The sequence below is a fragment of the Pelodiscus sinensis genome, chromosome 29 (assembly GCF_049634645.1).
Source record: "Pelodiscus sinensis isolate JC-2024 chromosome 29, ASM4963464v1, whole genome shotgun sequence".
NCBI lineage: Eukaryota > Metazoa > Chordata > Testudines > Trionychidae > Pelodiscus > Pelodiscus sinensis.
In genome coordinates this window covers 2,477,075-2,493,227 of record NC_134739.1, presented here as the reverse complement: position 1 = coordinate 2,493,227, position 16,153 = coordinate 2,477,075, and the positions used below count along the sequence as shown (strand labels likewise).

Here is a 16,153-nt window from a genome sequence, read left to right as displayed (position 1 = left end):
TGCACTTTTTAATAGACGCTTTTGGATGATCTACAGGGGGAAAGGCTTGGAGAGGTGCGTTTCTGACAAGAGAGAAAGTCATTCTGCACTTCAAGGGACTTTGTTGGACTGTTTAGGGTGAGGGGGGATACTTCATTTTCACCCTTCATGGTTTTCTGAAAACTTCACTGAGGTTTTCCCTTGCACCAGTCTGGACTAATGGATTACCATCTGCTTGGATTAATTTTATTTTTTCTCTTCAGTGGCACAAAGGTCTTAGCCGGGTACCCAATTTGGTGGTAAGATTCACCCTCCCCTCCCCCACAGTTTTTATGATTAATGGATTCATTAATTATTAGAGATGGGGTTTGTTTGTGTGCATGTACCTTCCTTCCCACCCTCAGTTCTTCTGAGCCAGCCACAATTGCGTGTTTGGTTCCAAAAACAATTTCTGCCGTGTCGCCTGGTAATTCATTAAACATTTGGGGGCTATTTTTAAAGGACAATCTATAGGTTTATCCTTGCATTAATGGAGATTTCTCCAACCCACTTAATTCTCCAATTTCAGCCATTGTAGTTGAATTTAAAATAAATATACAAGAATGTATTTGTATTCACCGTGCAATATAATTTTCATCTGTCACAGGACACTGGCTTTTGTTCATAGGTAGATTTCTCCTTCCCTTCTTATTAAACACTGTTCAATCCATTAATATTTTTTAAATTCTATTTTCTTTTGGGCTGCTGCAGTTTTGGGTCTTCTTTCTGTCCTTTTGTTTTATTCAGTCATTCATGTGAATTTAGTCCGGGAAATATGCAGAGGACATAAATGGCACCCGAGAGAATTTTTATATTGCAGCTATGACTCTTATTTTCTCTTACCAAAAATGAAAGAAATCAGTTTTGATCTTAGAATGTGGCTGATAATTGACCTATATTTTTCTGTCTTTTAAAAAGAAACACATTAACAAAATTTGATTAAAGGTTAGGTGCCTCCTCAAAGAAAAGAAATGTAAAACCATACAATCATGAGTCACTTGAAGACAGCAGATATTTAGTAGCATACTACTGTATTTCAGTCAATTTCTCAGTTTATCACATAGAATTTCTCATTGGAATGAGTCTCCGAAGTCTCTGTACAATGTAGATAAGGGACTAGGTACATACGGATCCATGAGGCAGAAAGTAGTTATGACAAAATCCTTGAATTATTTTCTCCCTTCCAGAAAAGGTATTTTTATTAATTAATTACATTTCTCCTGTGCAGACTTGGAGATGCAAAGAAGTAGGCTGTACTAAACTTGGAAATGGACTGCCATGTCTGGGGGAAAGGGAAGGATAATTAAAAAAATCTGTTAATTATCATGGGGTTTAAGAATGAAAATTTCAATTATTGCACTCCAAGCATGTCTAATAATATGAGTATATGATGTTTAAGGCTTTAAAAGATATTCAGACTCACCAAATGGCTAACTATCAACCTTTGAATTTTTTTCCTGCAAAAAAAGAATTCTGCACCTTAATTACGAATGCTGAACTTGAGGGCCAAAGCCAGGCATTAGCGGTCCACCAAAATGAAGACCCTCTCAGACTCTTCTCCTCTTCATTCAGTACTGTGTGTCTGGAGAGGGGATGCCAGTGGGGAGCATTGATCAAAGTGGCTGTATCTAACGAGGAAAAATGGCTTTGGAGCTGCACAGGATGACTGGACTTTGTTGTACAACCAGCTGTTCTAGAATCCATCTGGGGTCTCCCTGAATGAGATTCTGACATAATTTACATTGGGTTAAATAACTGAGTCGGGCGGTATCTGCTAAGACTTTCGAACTGAGGAATGAAAATCCCCTGGAAGAGGTAGTCTGTTTTCCTTCTCAAGGAGAGGTGTCTCCCTTAGAATGAATCTTCTCCCTGTTGGCAGAGAAACACACCACAGGGAGTGCCTTCCCCAGGCCCTTGGCTTCCCTGGCACAAACAATACAAACAACCGGCATGTTTTCTCATCACTTACACAAATAGGTTGGGCTCGGCAGGCAGTGAAATGGGAGAGAAGAGGTAAAACAATCAATATAGAACTTTCCTACAGTTCAAGAAATCTGTCCATTGCCTTGTTTAGAATAGCCCGATACCCTAGCAGTGCTCAGAATGCTAACAGAGTCTCTGCCACATTGATATGATGGGGTGACGGAGTCTGAAAACTGAGAGGAGGGAGACAGAGAAAGTGGCTAATGCTTTTGAGAGACTTTTCTGGGCTCTGGAGCAAGGACTCCCAGGCAGTTTGAGAATCCTCACCGCTAAGGCCATCCATTCTAAAGCAGGGGAATAAACAAGAGTTCCAGACCTAAGGCAAAACACTTAGCACACTCTTAATTTTAAGCAGGTCCTTAAGCTCCACTGAAGTCACCTGCTTAAATGTTTTGCTCAGCTGTGTATACTGAGCAATAGCCTATACTGAGAAGCACCTTGAAAAGGCAGCAGCCTTATTTTAAGCACACCCTCTAAAATACTCTTATGATGTACACAATGTCCTTTAACCAAAGATGAGCTGAATGACAATTGTTAGACCTTCAGGTAGGTGCTAGATGTGGATTCCACAGGACCCCAAGGCTGTAGGGGTATGTCTAGACTGCGAGGATCTATTGGAAAAAGATATGCAAAATACTTTTGTTGGAAGAAGCTTTTCCGAAATTTGGCCCATCTAGACTGGGCCAAATTTTGGGGAAAAACCCTCTTTCGAAAGCCCCCTTCTTCCTTGTGGAACAAGGAATACCGGGGCTTCTGAAAGGATGTGTTTGCTCTTCTGCAAAAAAAAGCAGAAGAGCAAATGTGTTCCCTGGACACGGCAGAGGTATCCCAAAAAACCCTGCAGTCTATCCGTAGCCCTAGGAATACGATGCCCTGCCCTTCTAGTGCAACTCCATTGGGCATTTTCTCAGCTCGGGTTGTAATCTTTGGTTCTAACATTACATTCCACTTCCATTTGAAGTGGGCCATCCCTGCTGCAGTCAATGGACGTGAGCCAATAAAAATGGGGGCCAAACTGGATACTGTTGTGTATGCAGGGAGTGTTAATGTATGCTAAGAAATACAATAAAAACATGCAATAAGAAACAGCCAATGTGAATAGCAGACTGAATCCAAGGTCTCTAGAATAATTCTGATTCTTCTGTAATTCAGCTAAAGGATTCAGTTCAGTGTGGAAATTAATCAATATAATGTCTTCCAAATCAAATAAGAATAAAATAATATAAAATCCTCTGAGGAACTCACATGTCTCAACATTTTGTAGCACATAAGCCTGATGACAGTAGCTGGAGACACATGATAGACAGGGTCTGTCCAAATTTTCTCATGATTGTCTCTTCTTTTAATGTATCTGTTCTGGGAAAATCTGCAAGAGTGTTCAATGCACACTGCCAGCTGTTTGGTTTTGTGGCTCATTCTGGATGCCTTGTTTTTTTAATATCTTGGAGGAGGCAACTCTACATGTAGAAGATACTTCCCAATATCTGGAGCTGTTACAATCTATAAGATCCACAAAGAGCTGGTCAGCAGAGTTGAATAATGGAATATTCCCAAGACCAGCCTATGGGAATATAAGGCACCTACTAAAATTGAGTCCAATATCCATATGATGAATGACCCTTCAAAGGCTCAATCCTATACTACAGCAAACCTCCCCCTGCAGTTGATGGTCACTCTCTTGCACTAAGGGCTTTGGGACTGGGCTGTTGGCCTCTCTTCTAGAAATTAATACCAGAGATAGGGCAGGTAATTTGGGATGATTTTTCAGTCTGCAAAGTCAAACCCAGACCAGATGTTGATTGGGATCCAGGTTCCATTTATATGAGATTCTGTAGTTCTCTGGGATTGAGATACATAGTTCCAACCCATATGCGTATAACATTCATTTTATATTGAACCCTTTCTGAGGGAGGTTCTGGTTCAACAAGGTTTTTAAGCATGCATGAAACATTAGAGTGAAGGGGAAGTAAATGGGTCTACATGCAAATTAAAATAGCTTGGTTGGTCTCCTTCCCATTTACCCAGCCACCACAACCATTTAATAAAAAGAGATAGCCCTACCCAACAAAAGTTGACATGCTAATAAGAAGAAACAAATAAATTGGCTGAAACAATAATTAGAAACAGAATAACAAAACACCTGAATCATGAGATGATAGGAGCTGTAAAGGAAAATTATGTCCCACTAATCACTTATAATTATTTGAACATGTCATAAAATAGTGGAAAAGGGAAAATCCATTGGCATTTACTAGTTGAATTTATTTAGACTGACAAAAGACCTTTAGCCAGGTACCACACAAAAGGCTACTAAAGAAGCTAAGTAGTTACAGCATGAGCAGCTAAGTATGATCATGGATCAAAAATGGCTAGAAGCAGAAAGCAAAGGGTAGGATGAAATAGTTAATTGTCACATGGCAGAAGTTAACAGTGGGAACCTCAAAGTTCCATACTAGCTCCTCTGCTGTTTGATACCTTTATTAATAGTCTAGAAAGAGAATTGACCTGGAAGAAGGCAAAATTTGCAGATAATTCAAAATTGTTTAGGTTAGTCACCAACAGAGAGGAGTGTGAAGAACTTGACCATACTTGGTGAATGGGCAACATGTTGGCAAATATCAGAGGGGTCGTCATGTTAGTCTGAATCTGCAAAAGCGGCGAGGAGTCCTGTGGCACCTTATAGACTAACTGAAGTGTTGGAGCATAAGCTTTCGTGGGCAAAGACTCACTTCGTCAGATGCATGTAGTGGAAATTTCCAGAGGCAGGTATAAATATGCAGGCCAGGATCAGGCTGGAGATGACAAGGTGGATCCAATCAGGGAGGATGAGGCCCACTTCTAGTAGCTGATCTGGAGGGGTGAATTCCATTCCTAATATCTGATTTGTGTCCATTGATTCTTTTACACAGGGACTGTCCAGTTTGGCCGATGTATACAGCAGTGGGGCATTGTTGGCACATGATGGCATATATTATGTTAGTAGATGTGCAGGAGAATGTACCAGTGACAGTATGGCTGATCTGGTTAGGTCCTGTGATGGTGTTGCTGGTGTATATATGTGGGCAGAGTTGGCACCAAGGTTTGTTGCATGGATTGGCTCCTGAGTTCGAGTTATTATGGTGCGGTGTAGTTGCTGGTGAGAATATGCTTCAGGTTGGCGGGTTGTCTGTGGATTGGCCTCATCCCACGAGGAATAACGGGGCTGTGAACAAAGGGCTTTGATGTCGGCAGGGGAGCGTCCAGACTAGCGCGCTGAGCGGACAAACAGCTGATCAGCTGTTTGTCGGCTCAGCGCGGCAGCCATGTAAATGTAAATGAAGCCGTGATCATTTAAATCGCGGCTTCATTTGCCTTTGCCAAAACAACAAATCTACATGGCTCCGTCAACGGAGCTATGTAGTTTAGACGTACCCTTAGTGTGTCCATGCTAAACAAGGCTAATAGAATGGGCAATGCCCCTCTGCTATTCATACTGGCCAAACCGGACAGTCTCTGTGACAAAGGATTAATGGACACAAATCAGATACTCAAAATGGTAACACACAGAAACCTGCTGGGGAACATTTTAACTTGCTCAGGAGCCCATTAATAGAGCTAAAGGTGATGATACTATTACAAAGCAATTTAAAAACCAGCTGGAGAGAGAAGCTGAGGAACTTGCCTTCACTTACAAATTTGATACCTTTTATCAAGGTTTGAACAAAGACCTGAATTGGATAGGCCACTATATTCAACATCCTAATGACATTAAAAGCTAAGTACTGGGTACTTACAGCCTGTCATGTCTGCACTACAGCATTTAGCTTGAGTTACTCCCATAGGGTATGTCTACACTACAGCGCTAATTCGAACTAACTTAGTTCGAATTAGTTAATTCGAACTAAGCTAATTCGAATTAGCGCATCCAGACTTAAAAACTAGTTCGAATTAGTGTTTTGCTAATTCGAACTAGCATGTCCAGACTGAGTGGACCCTGAACCAAGGTTAAGGATGGCCGGAAGCAGTGCCGGCAGGGCATCAGATTAGGACTTAGGGTGTGGAGCTGCTGTCTCAGGCTAGCCGAGGGCTGTGCTTAAAGGGACCCGACTCCCACCCCGGACAGACAGTTCTCAGGGTTCCCCGCTTGCAAAGCAGTCCTGGCTTGGAGTGCCCTGAGTGCCCGCACTCGGCACATCACAGCACTCGGCCATCAGCCCGGCTGCACTTGACGCAGGCTGCCATCCGGGGAGGAGGGTCAATTGGGAGGCTGCAAGAGAGCTTCCACCCCGAGGATCCTGCAGAGCCACCCCAGTCCTCCCCATCGGGGGCTTGTACCCCATTCCTCCCTCACCCCCTTCCACTTACCCCTCCCTAGCCCCCCTCCTGATATACAAAATAAAGGACATGTGTGTTCAAAAATAGAAACTCTCTTTACTTAACAAAACTCGGGGAGACTGGGAAAAGGAGGTGGGAGAGGGGAAGAGTGAGGGTGGGAGGGCAACTAAAATGATGAGGGGTTGGGAACAGGTCCCATATGAAGAGAGGCTAAAGAGACTGGGACTTTTCAGCTTAGAAAAGAGGAGACTGAGGGGGGATATGATAGAGGTCTATAAAAGCATGAGAGGGGTGGAGATGGTGCATAAAGAAAAGTTCTTCATTAGTTCCCATAATAGAAGGACTAGAGGACACCAAATGAAATGAATGGGTAGCAGGCTTCAAACTAATAACAGAAAGTTCTTCTTCACAAAGCAAATAGTCAACCTGTGGAACTCCTTGCTGCAGGAGGCTGTGAAGGCTAGAACTAGAACAGAGTTTAAAGAGAAGTGAGATAAAGTGATGGAGGTTGGGTCCATGGAGTGCTATTAGCCAGAGGGTAGAAATGGTGTCCCTGGACTCTGTTTGTGGGAGGCTGGAGATGGATGGCACAAGACAAATGGCTTGGTCATTGTTTCGGTCCATCCCCTCCAGGGTCCCTAGTGTTGGCCGCTGTCGGCAGACAGGCTATTGGGCTAGATGGACCTTTGGTCTGACCCAGTACGGCCATTGTAAGCTCAGGGCTCAGGGTCGGGGGTCTCAGTGGACCATCCTGATTTTCATGCACACCTGCTCCTGGGTCCAGGCTGGCAGCTCTCCTGCCCTAGACGGCCACTTTCCTGTGCCTAGTGCGGAGGTCGTGGACAAGGTCCACGATGTCCGCACTAGACCAGGGGAGTGCCTGCCTCTTGTGGACCTGGGCAGGCTCCCGGGAGCCGCCAGCCTGGTCCCGGGAAGAGGTGGAGGGATGGGTGGCAGCGGGTAGCTGGCTCGAGCCGTGCCAGGTGCAGGGTCTGCTGGCTGGGTGCTGGCAGGCTTGCACCTGGCACGGGCACCGTAGCCATCTCGTGCCCCTTTAAGGGGTCCGGGGCCAGGAGGGGGGCAGAAGAGTTTCCCTGGTGGTGCCCAGAGTGGCCACCAGGAAAAGCTGGGGTGGGCTAGCCTCCCACTAGTTCGAATTAAGGGGCTACACAGCCCTTAATTCGAACTAGTTAATTCGAACTAGGCGTTAGTCCTCATGGAATGAGGTTTACCTAGTTCGAATTAAGCGCTCCGCTAGTTCGAATTAAGTTCGAACTAGCGGTTTGTCTTTGTAGCGCCTATCAAAGTTAATTCGAACTCACGTCTGTTAGTTCGAATTAACTTTGTAGTGTAGACATACCCATAGAGAGAGCCTAGCTCAAGGGCATGAAGCCCAAAACTCAACTGCAAGAAGTGATTGGATAGATTGTGCTAACTAGAGTTTCTGCATCCTTGGGGCATTACTATGTTCATGCCTCAGTTGCATGCGAGTTTCACATTGTATCCCATGACAGGTCTGTTGGCTTCAGTCAGGTGAGGGGCAGCATTCAAGTTAGTCCAAGAGCTAATTCTACTGTGAGGGCAGGCCTTAAGTAGCAAAGTGGATGTCAGGTTTCCCTCTATGAGCTGTGGTCCTCAAGTGTTTTCTCTCTCATACCCGTAGTTACTCATAGCTGAAGGGCAAGACTGAGGCTGTTGGTCTGAAAGCTATAGGTTCAAGCCTGGCTGGTGATCTGTGTTGGGTCAAACAAGAGCTGTAAAGACTCTGGATTAATTGTTGCATAAATTATTTATTAGAAAACATTTTTGAGCTGTGAATTTGAATGCTGTATTAGCATTTGGTTTCCCATTGTAGTTTTAGTGTTTGTATTTTGGTGAACTTAAGGGGATGTACTTAGAGGACATGGAGAGATGGGGTGTGGAGGCAAGCTTCCTGGAAAATAGTTAGCAAAGTGTATTTTAACCAGAGAATGCTGACTTGTTGAATCTGAAACTTTTAAGGGGAACATACCTGTTTCAGCAAAACTTTGCTCAGGAAAGGTTTTCCAAGTCCAGGATGGAATTTCTGGTCTCTCACACAGCCACCTACATCAGCAATGGGCAACCTAGACTAGTGAGTGAGTCGCATGAGTGGCCCTCCTTCATCTCAGCCATATCCAAGCCCGTGTCCTGAGACAGAGTAGTTTTGCTAACTGCATTTGCACTCTTAGAATTTGCAGGGGGTGCCAAATGAACCGTGGCAGCACTTTGATTAGATACACGGTTCTCATGGTCACGTGCCCTGGTTTTACAGGCATGTCACTTTAGCAATACTGGTAGAAAACAAACTACAAGGAATCTAGAAACTTGTGGCTATGTCTATACTGCAGGCTTCTTGTGCAAGAACCTTTTGTGCAAGAGTTCTTGTACAAAAAGTTCTTGCGCAAGAGCGTGTCCACATTACCATGTGCTTTTGTGCAAGAGCGTCCATGGCAGTGTGGACGCTCTCTTGCGCAAGACAGCTCTGGTGGCCATTTTAGCCATAGGAGTTTCTTGCGCAAGAAACCCCTGGTGCTCGTCCACACATGCCTTTTTGTGCAAGAGTTCTTGTGCAAAAAGGCTTATTCCTCATAGAAAGAGGAATAACGCTTGTGCAAAAAGCTCTGTGTCCTTATGATTCGCTGTACTTTTTCTTGCACAAGAACGCACTTGCAGTGTGGATGTGCTGCAAGTTTTTGCGCAAAACCAACTGTTTTTGCACAAAAGCTCTGCAGTGTAGACGTAGCCTTTGTGTAACAAAATGTCTTGTGGGCCTGTCATTGGGCCTCTGAGGCTCCTCACTTGGTGCTCAACCCCTCATGGGTCCTAGCATTCAAAGTCATAAGTACCACTCCCTTGTTGCAGGGCAGCATGGCCTAGCAGCCTGAGTCAATAGTACAGGGTAGGCGAGAGCCCCTTGTGGGGTTGGTGCAGAGGGAATAGGGGGGTCTGGGCCCCATGCTCTCCACCAGGTCCCAGCCCAGGGCCCTGTCAGCGGTGGAGTGGACCACCACTAGCTCAGTGGGGAATCCTGACAAAACATGCCAAGCACCTGGGGTGCAACTCCCTGCCCTGAGCTACTTCCTACCCGTCTCTCCCTTGCAGTCCGGCCCATGGCTGTCCTCCTGCCTGGGGGTGTCTTACTCTTGAGGAGCTCATGCAGCACCTCCTTCCTTGTCAGTGGTCAACCCAGACTGAGCTGCTCAGGGACTTTATAGCTGAGCATGCCCTGCAGGGCTGTGGCCTTCTCAACTAGGTAACCAAGCTTAACTCGGGCAGCCCCAGTGCAGGAGCAGAACACCTTGTAACAGGGCCACACGTAGAACTCTGCTGGGCCACATGTGTCTGCTGGGCCATATTTCCCCACCACTGGCCTAAGTGCAGCTCCAATAGCCTGGTGGCTAGGCCTGCCTTGATTTGGGGAAGGTCAAAGTTCAAGTCAGGGCTCTGCCTGAGTCAGAAGAGGGTCTCCAGTATCCCAAGTGGGAGGAGTAGCTTTTCTGGGGCAGCTCTTTCTCTGCATTTGCATGAACCATGTTGAATAGTTTTGGCCCCAAACAGATTTTGTTCATACATTACTTGAAATCTTGTCATGCCCTGGTCTAATCCAATACTCCCGTTGCCGCAGGATCACTATATTCCAAGATTTTTCTAAGGCTAGTGATTTTGGGGGCCTGACTGCACACTTTCTATTGATTTTTATAAAAGTTTCTAGCTGGGCATCTCACTCATCACTCTTGACACCCTTCGTCTATAGAATTTAACTGGAGCCTTCCTAGCATTCCTGACTACCAGGACCAAGTGCTTGCTGTTTCAGAAAGCCATGGACTGAGGAGCAGAGGGGGATCGGACCTTAGAACTTTCCCTTCATTTCCACACTGTCCCGTAGTCTTCTTTCTCCTCCCTGGTGAGAGGAACCTTGTCTTTCCCCTGCAATTCAGTTGGGGGGAGTGTTTGGGGGGGAGTGAAGATGATTTTTAATTTTCCCATTCCTGGGAAAGCTTAGCAAAGATGCCTGCCAGCCAGTGAGGGTGGGAGATGGCACTCACCCACGGGGGGGAGACAGTTGTACTCTGTACATATGCAAATGCCCCCTTAGCAACTTTGCCAAGTCTCTCTAGTTTGGGGAGAGGAAGACTCTGCGTGAATTGTGGAAGCAGCATCTCACTCTTCCAAGGAAGCTTCTGCTGTGCTGAAAATCTCAGTGTGCTTATAATAAGCACAGCCTGGGAGCCCTGATTTACATATGCAAATCATATGCATTTATGTAAATTCCAGATTGAATAATATTATCACAGGCCCTGTAGAATAGGTTCCTTCCCATAGCAAATCACTCAGTTGTGTTTTCTAAACACAGAGTGACATTGCTTTGAACTGGCCATCTGAACATAACATTTCTATGTTGATACATCTAGCACAAAAGAGCCCCGATTCCCCCCATACACTCTTGTCAGTAACTCTATGCAGCTAGCGTTCATGATGAACTGAAACAGGCTCCATAGCCCCCCCCCAGGACACACACTGATGAATATGTTGGAACATAACCGTGTGCAATGCCCTGACAGGGACGCAGCTGCCAAATCACTTCAAGCCCATGCGCAAGGCCTGAGTCACCCAGACTTCAGCAACCCTCCAAGATGGGCAGACTGATAACACAGTGGATGCAACGATGGGACAATGTGGCATTGCAGTCATCTACAGCAGGGGCAGGGAACCTTGTTTGCTTTGGGAGCTGTTGATCCACAGAAAAATCAGTTGGGGGCCGCACAACAAGTGAGAAGCAACCAAACCCTCACTAACGTGGCTCTCGAGAGGGGGCGCCCCGAACCTGGATCCAGGCAAACTGGAGGCCCCATTCACCCTCTGGGCCTTAGCTTCCCCTTCCCTGATCTACAGCAACATACAGTTACTAAGGCCTGATCTTCAGGAGCCTTCCTCAATTCCCCCAGATGTCACTGGAGTCAGGACCTCAGGATCTGGCCCACTCTTGCATCCCTGCAGTTGCCAAGCACACCCTGCCTCTGGCCCCCCCACAATTTCAGTGTTAAACCACTGCTAACACTAGGGTTACCAGATGGTTTCAAAACATACTGGACACACTTGATCTCAGATGTGGGGGGGAGCGGGGCTGGCCGGGGGAGATAGAGGTGGGGGGGAAATCGGCCAACTGGAAGCAAAGCTGGCTAGGAGGGGGTAGGAGGGAGCGGGGCTGGCTGGGGGGGAGGAGGGAACCAGCCGGCAGAGAGTGGGGCTGGCCGGGAGGAGGAGCAGGGGTGGAGAAACCAGCTGGCAGGGAGCAGGACTGACCCGGGCACATGCAGATCCCGGGGTGCTGCCCGTCCCGCGCACGGTTCCGGCAGGGTGCACAGACGAGTCCAGCCCCGGGAATTCCATCCTGCCCCCCACCTCCTCTCTACTGTGTAATTGAGTACCGCCTGGATGGTAGACATGCTCACAGAGCGTGCAACTACGAGCTGATACTCATGATAATAATAAAACGTAATTAGAAAATACTGGACATTTCTATGTCCGGTATTTTTTCAATTTGTTTCCCAGATAGAAAGCTCAAATACTGGACTGTCCGGTTCAAAACCAGACACCTGGCAACCCTCGCTAACATGCATGCCCCAAGAGACCATGATTTTTTACCATGAACCCCAACTCTTTTTTAGAGTCACTGCTTCCCAGGATAAAGTCTCCCACCCTACAAGTATGGCCAGCAGTCTTTGTTCCCAGACAGACATTAATATGTGGTCACATTAAAGTGCATACTGTTTGTTTGCACTTAATTTACCAAGCAATCCAGCTCACTCTGTATCACCCATGTATCTTCTTATTTACCACCACCACCCCAATTTTGGTGTCATCTGAATTGTGAATTAGCATAAGGCAAAGAACTAATCCCATCAGGATGACACTGGAAATACACCTGCTGGATGACAATTTTCTGTTTACAGTTACGTTTGAAACCAGTCAGTTATTCAGTTTTTAATCCATTCAATGTGTGCCCTGCAAATTTTATACCATTAGGATATATCTAAACTGCATCCCTCTGTTAGCAGAGGGATGCAGATTAGGCAGGTTGATATTGCAAATGAGGCAGGGATTTAAATATCCCGCACCTAATTTGCATAATAATGGCCACCGCGTTTTGCCGACTCAGCACTTTGTCGGCAAAAAGCAGCAGTCTAAAGGGGAATCTGTCAAGAAAGAAAGCTTTCCCAGTGGCTCATGGGACAGGACGGAACTAGGAAGATAACTTGGACATTCTCTTTGGGTATGGCTCCAAGTTCCCTGAAATCATCTGCTATTTGTGAGTTGGCCCACGTTGCAGCATCATTAGTGCTGCTGATGGGACCCATGACCAGCGGATCCTGGCTTGTGGACCAATCTTCAGCGTTTCATCTCAGGTGCAGGGCCAACTACCTGGACGCGTTTGAAGCCGGACCATTTCAGAAGGCATACGAAATTGTTCTCATCTGCGGATAGATGGTGGCCACTAATATGAAAGGAGTTTTGGTCTCAGTTTAATTTCCCACATCACAACTCACCATTTGTGTTACGAGCAGAGAGGCCAGGAACTTCGTGGGCCATGGAGACTGAACAACCTGTCCCCATGTGAGGAGGATACACCCATTCAAGGTTGGGACGTGTTGGCTAGCCCTGGAGCTGCCCAGGAGACAAGCAAAGGAATTCTATAAACTGTCAAGGCAATGCCTGCTACTAGCACTAAATCCACACAACTCCCTTTAAATGGAAATATGTAAATTATGAGTAAATATTTGCATTGGCATAATTTGCAAAATTTGGAAAATTTGGCAGCTGTGTGTAGTAGAGCCCTGACAGGTGGGCACACCCCAGCACATGTCACTGGTGTAACCTAGGGATGTAAGGGTCTGTCTACACTACCACCCTGAATTTCCTGGGTGCCGCCATTTTGAATTGCCGGGCTACACACGGCACGGACTAGGTAGTTCGGACTAGGCTCGAGGAGTAACAGTAGTTCGGAATAGGAAGCCTATTCCGAACTACCTAGTCCGTGCCGCGTGTAGCCACGCAGCACGGAGTCCGCACTAGCGGACATTTAAAAATGGCGGCGCCCGGCAATATGCAAATGAAGCCCGGGAAATTCAAATCCCGGGCTTCATTTGCAACTCCGGTTGCCTACATTACCACCCTAGTTCGAACTAGAGTGGTAGTGTAGACAGACCCTAAGCGACTAATTGGCTGTCTGATAAGCATAAGCTTATTGCATAGTTGACTAGTGATGCAACTAGTCACGTTGCTCCCCCTGCTGCCTCTATCAGAGAGAGGTAGCAAGGGAGGAAGCAGGGAGTCGGTGCTAAAGCCGGTTCCCCTCAGCACCGTCTCCGCAGGGGACAGGGGAGGTAGAGGCACAGCGGGAAATGGCGCGACCAGGGACTGAAACAGTCTCTGCTTATACTGGTTCTGCTGCAATTCCACTTTTGATCTGTAGCAAGAACCCAGCAGGTGAAGGCACCCTTATCAACTATTCAATTAGTTAATTAATCTCAATTTAACAAGCCTAGTGTAAGCACAGTGCAGTGTTGCTGGGCATCCCAGGCCTGCAGAGTCACTGTCTTCTGAGAAATGAGCAGTAAGATTCCCACTAGCATGAGGGAATTGCAGGAGTAGGGGGCAAACATGCACTCCTCCTTTCACTGTCTCCTGGAAGGCAGGGCTGTGCCACTTTGGTCCTGCTCATGCGTGAGGGCCAGGCCATTGCTATGATAAGAAAACCGCCCTGTTGTGCAGGACAGAACCTTGATGGTGGCTGAATTCACCAGAGGACAATCCTGGGATTGATGCCAGTGACTTATTCCTTTTAGATCCCTTCTCAGGGCATGTCTACACTAGCTCCCTAGTTCGAACTAGGGAAGCTAATGAGGGTGACGGAAATTGCAAATGAAGCGTGGGATTTAAATATCCCGCACTTCATTAGCATGTTCTCGGGCGGTCGCCATTTTGGAAATTGACTAGCCCGGAATAACTGCCCGCGTCTACACACGGCAGTGAAATGGGAGTTCGAAGTAAAGCCCTAACTCGAATTAACTATTATTCCTCCTGGAATGAGGTTTACCAGCTAATTCGAATTAAGGGCTTTACTTCGAACTCCCATTTCACTGCTGTGTGTAGACGCGGGCAGTTACTCCGGGCTAGTCAATTTCCAAAATGGCGATCACCTGGTAACATGCTAATGAAGTGCGGGATATTTAAATCCTGTGCTTCATTTGCAATTTCAGTCACCCTCATTAGCCTCCCTAGTTCGAACTAGGGGGCTAGTGTAAATATACCCTTAGAGCAGTGACAATTGGGGCCCAGCCAACAGTCACCGAACAGCTGCGAGACGCAGAAGACCATGTTCCTGGAATTGAGAGTGGAGCTTACCCAGAGGAGGCTGCCCTCACCACAGAGAAGTGAGCAGCAATTTGAAATAGAATCCTAGGGTTGGAAGATACCTCAGGAGATTGTTGAGTCCAAACCCCTGCTAAAAGCAGGACCAGCCCCAGTTAAATCATCCCAGCCAGGGCTTTGTCAAGCTGGGACTTAAAAACCTCTAGGGATGGAGATTCCACCCCCTCCCCAGGTAACCCAGCCCAGTGCCTCACAACCCTCCCAGGGAAATTGTTTCTCCTAATAGTCAACCTAGGCCTCTCCCACAGCAACTTGAGCCCATTGCTCCTTGTTCTGCCATCTGTCACCACTGAGAACAGCCTCTCTCCAGCCTCTTTGGAACCTCCTTCTGGCAGTTGAAGGCTGCTCTCAACCTGTCCTCACGCTTCTCTTCTGAAGACTAAATCCCTCAGCCTCTCCTCATAAATCATGTGTTCCAGACCCCTAATCATCCTTCTTGCCTTCTGCTGGACTCTCTCAAATTTGTCTTCATCCTTTTTGCAGTGGAAGGTCCAAAACTGTTCGCAATACTCCAGATGGGGCTTCACCAGTACTGAACAGAGGAGAATAATCACTTCCCTAGATCTGTGGCAATGCTCATCCTAATGCACCCTAATATGCCATTAGCCTTCTTGGCTACAAGGGCGCCCTGTTGACTCAGATCCAGCTTCTCATCCACTGCAATCCCCAGGTCCTTTTCTACAGAAATTGCTGTATGGAAACCTGATGCCCTCAGCTGGTAGGGAGCTGTGGGGAACCCACACAGTCTGGGGAAATCCGCTGTGGCCGCCATAAAGTGCTACAAGGTGATTCAGCCTCTCCTAGCACCCAGGTGACCAGGCTGGGTAATGTGCAGCATATAGTGGGAGGGGGGCCCTCAAGCTCTTGGGGTTCCCTTCAGCAGCTTAAAGCTGCTCACTGTGGAACGTGTTTCCTTTGATTAATCTTGCACTTGCTGCCTTTTCAGAGTCACTGCATGCCATCATTTCTCATTGTAGGGCTGCCTTCCTCCTCCAGACTGTGCCCAAAGGAGGCTAAGTCCCCTGGTGAATTTAGTCCCGTGTCCTGCGGCAGCCATGCTGAACTGCCTCTCCAGCTAGCCAGGTTGGGCTGGATCAGTACTTGGCAGAGCAGAATTGCTGGGCCCCTGTGCAAGGAAGGGGCAAGCCCTCGAGCAGAAGGGGTGGGGCTGGGAGCAGCCAACCCTCAGCACTGCCCAGAGCATACTGTGACCCCCTCCACACATCCCTGTGTGCTGCCCAGGGCCTGGCTGCCCTATCACTGGGTCCCAGGGCAACTGTCCCTATGCTCCCCCATTGGCAGGTCTGCTCAGGGAGCAATAGCAGGGAAGCCACCCGTGGATGCTGACTGAGCTGGCGGAGGCTGTGAGCTGAGGAGACACAGC

The 16,153-nt window shown here is 47.1% G+C and overlaps 1 protein-coding gene across 2 annotated transcripts in view; it reads left to right on the top strand.

The window, feature by feature from the left end:
- Positions 1 to 35: 35 nt before the first annotated feature.
- The window catches only part of WNT3 (Wnt family member 3), a 77,023-nt gene continuing 60,905 nt past the window's right edge, over positions 36 to 16,153 (top strand). Inside the window, exon 1 of one of the 2 annotated variants that reach the window (XM_014570272.3) lies at positions 36 to 117. Coding sequence is in view for 1 of the 2 variants with exons in the window: in XM_006116664.4 (XP_006116726.1) it covers positions 199 to 278 (80 nt within the window). In the remaining variant the exon portion in view is untranslated. Of the gene's footprint in view, positions 279 to 16,153 lie in introns of both variants that reach the window. The other variant, XM_006116664.4, reaches the window with a different exon arrangement.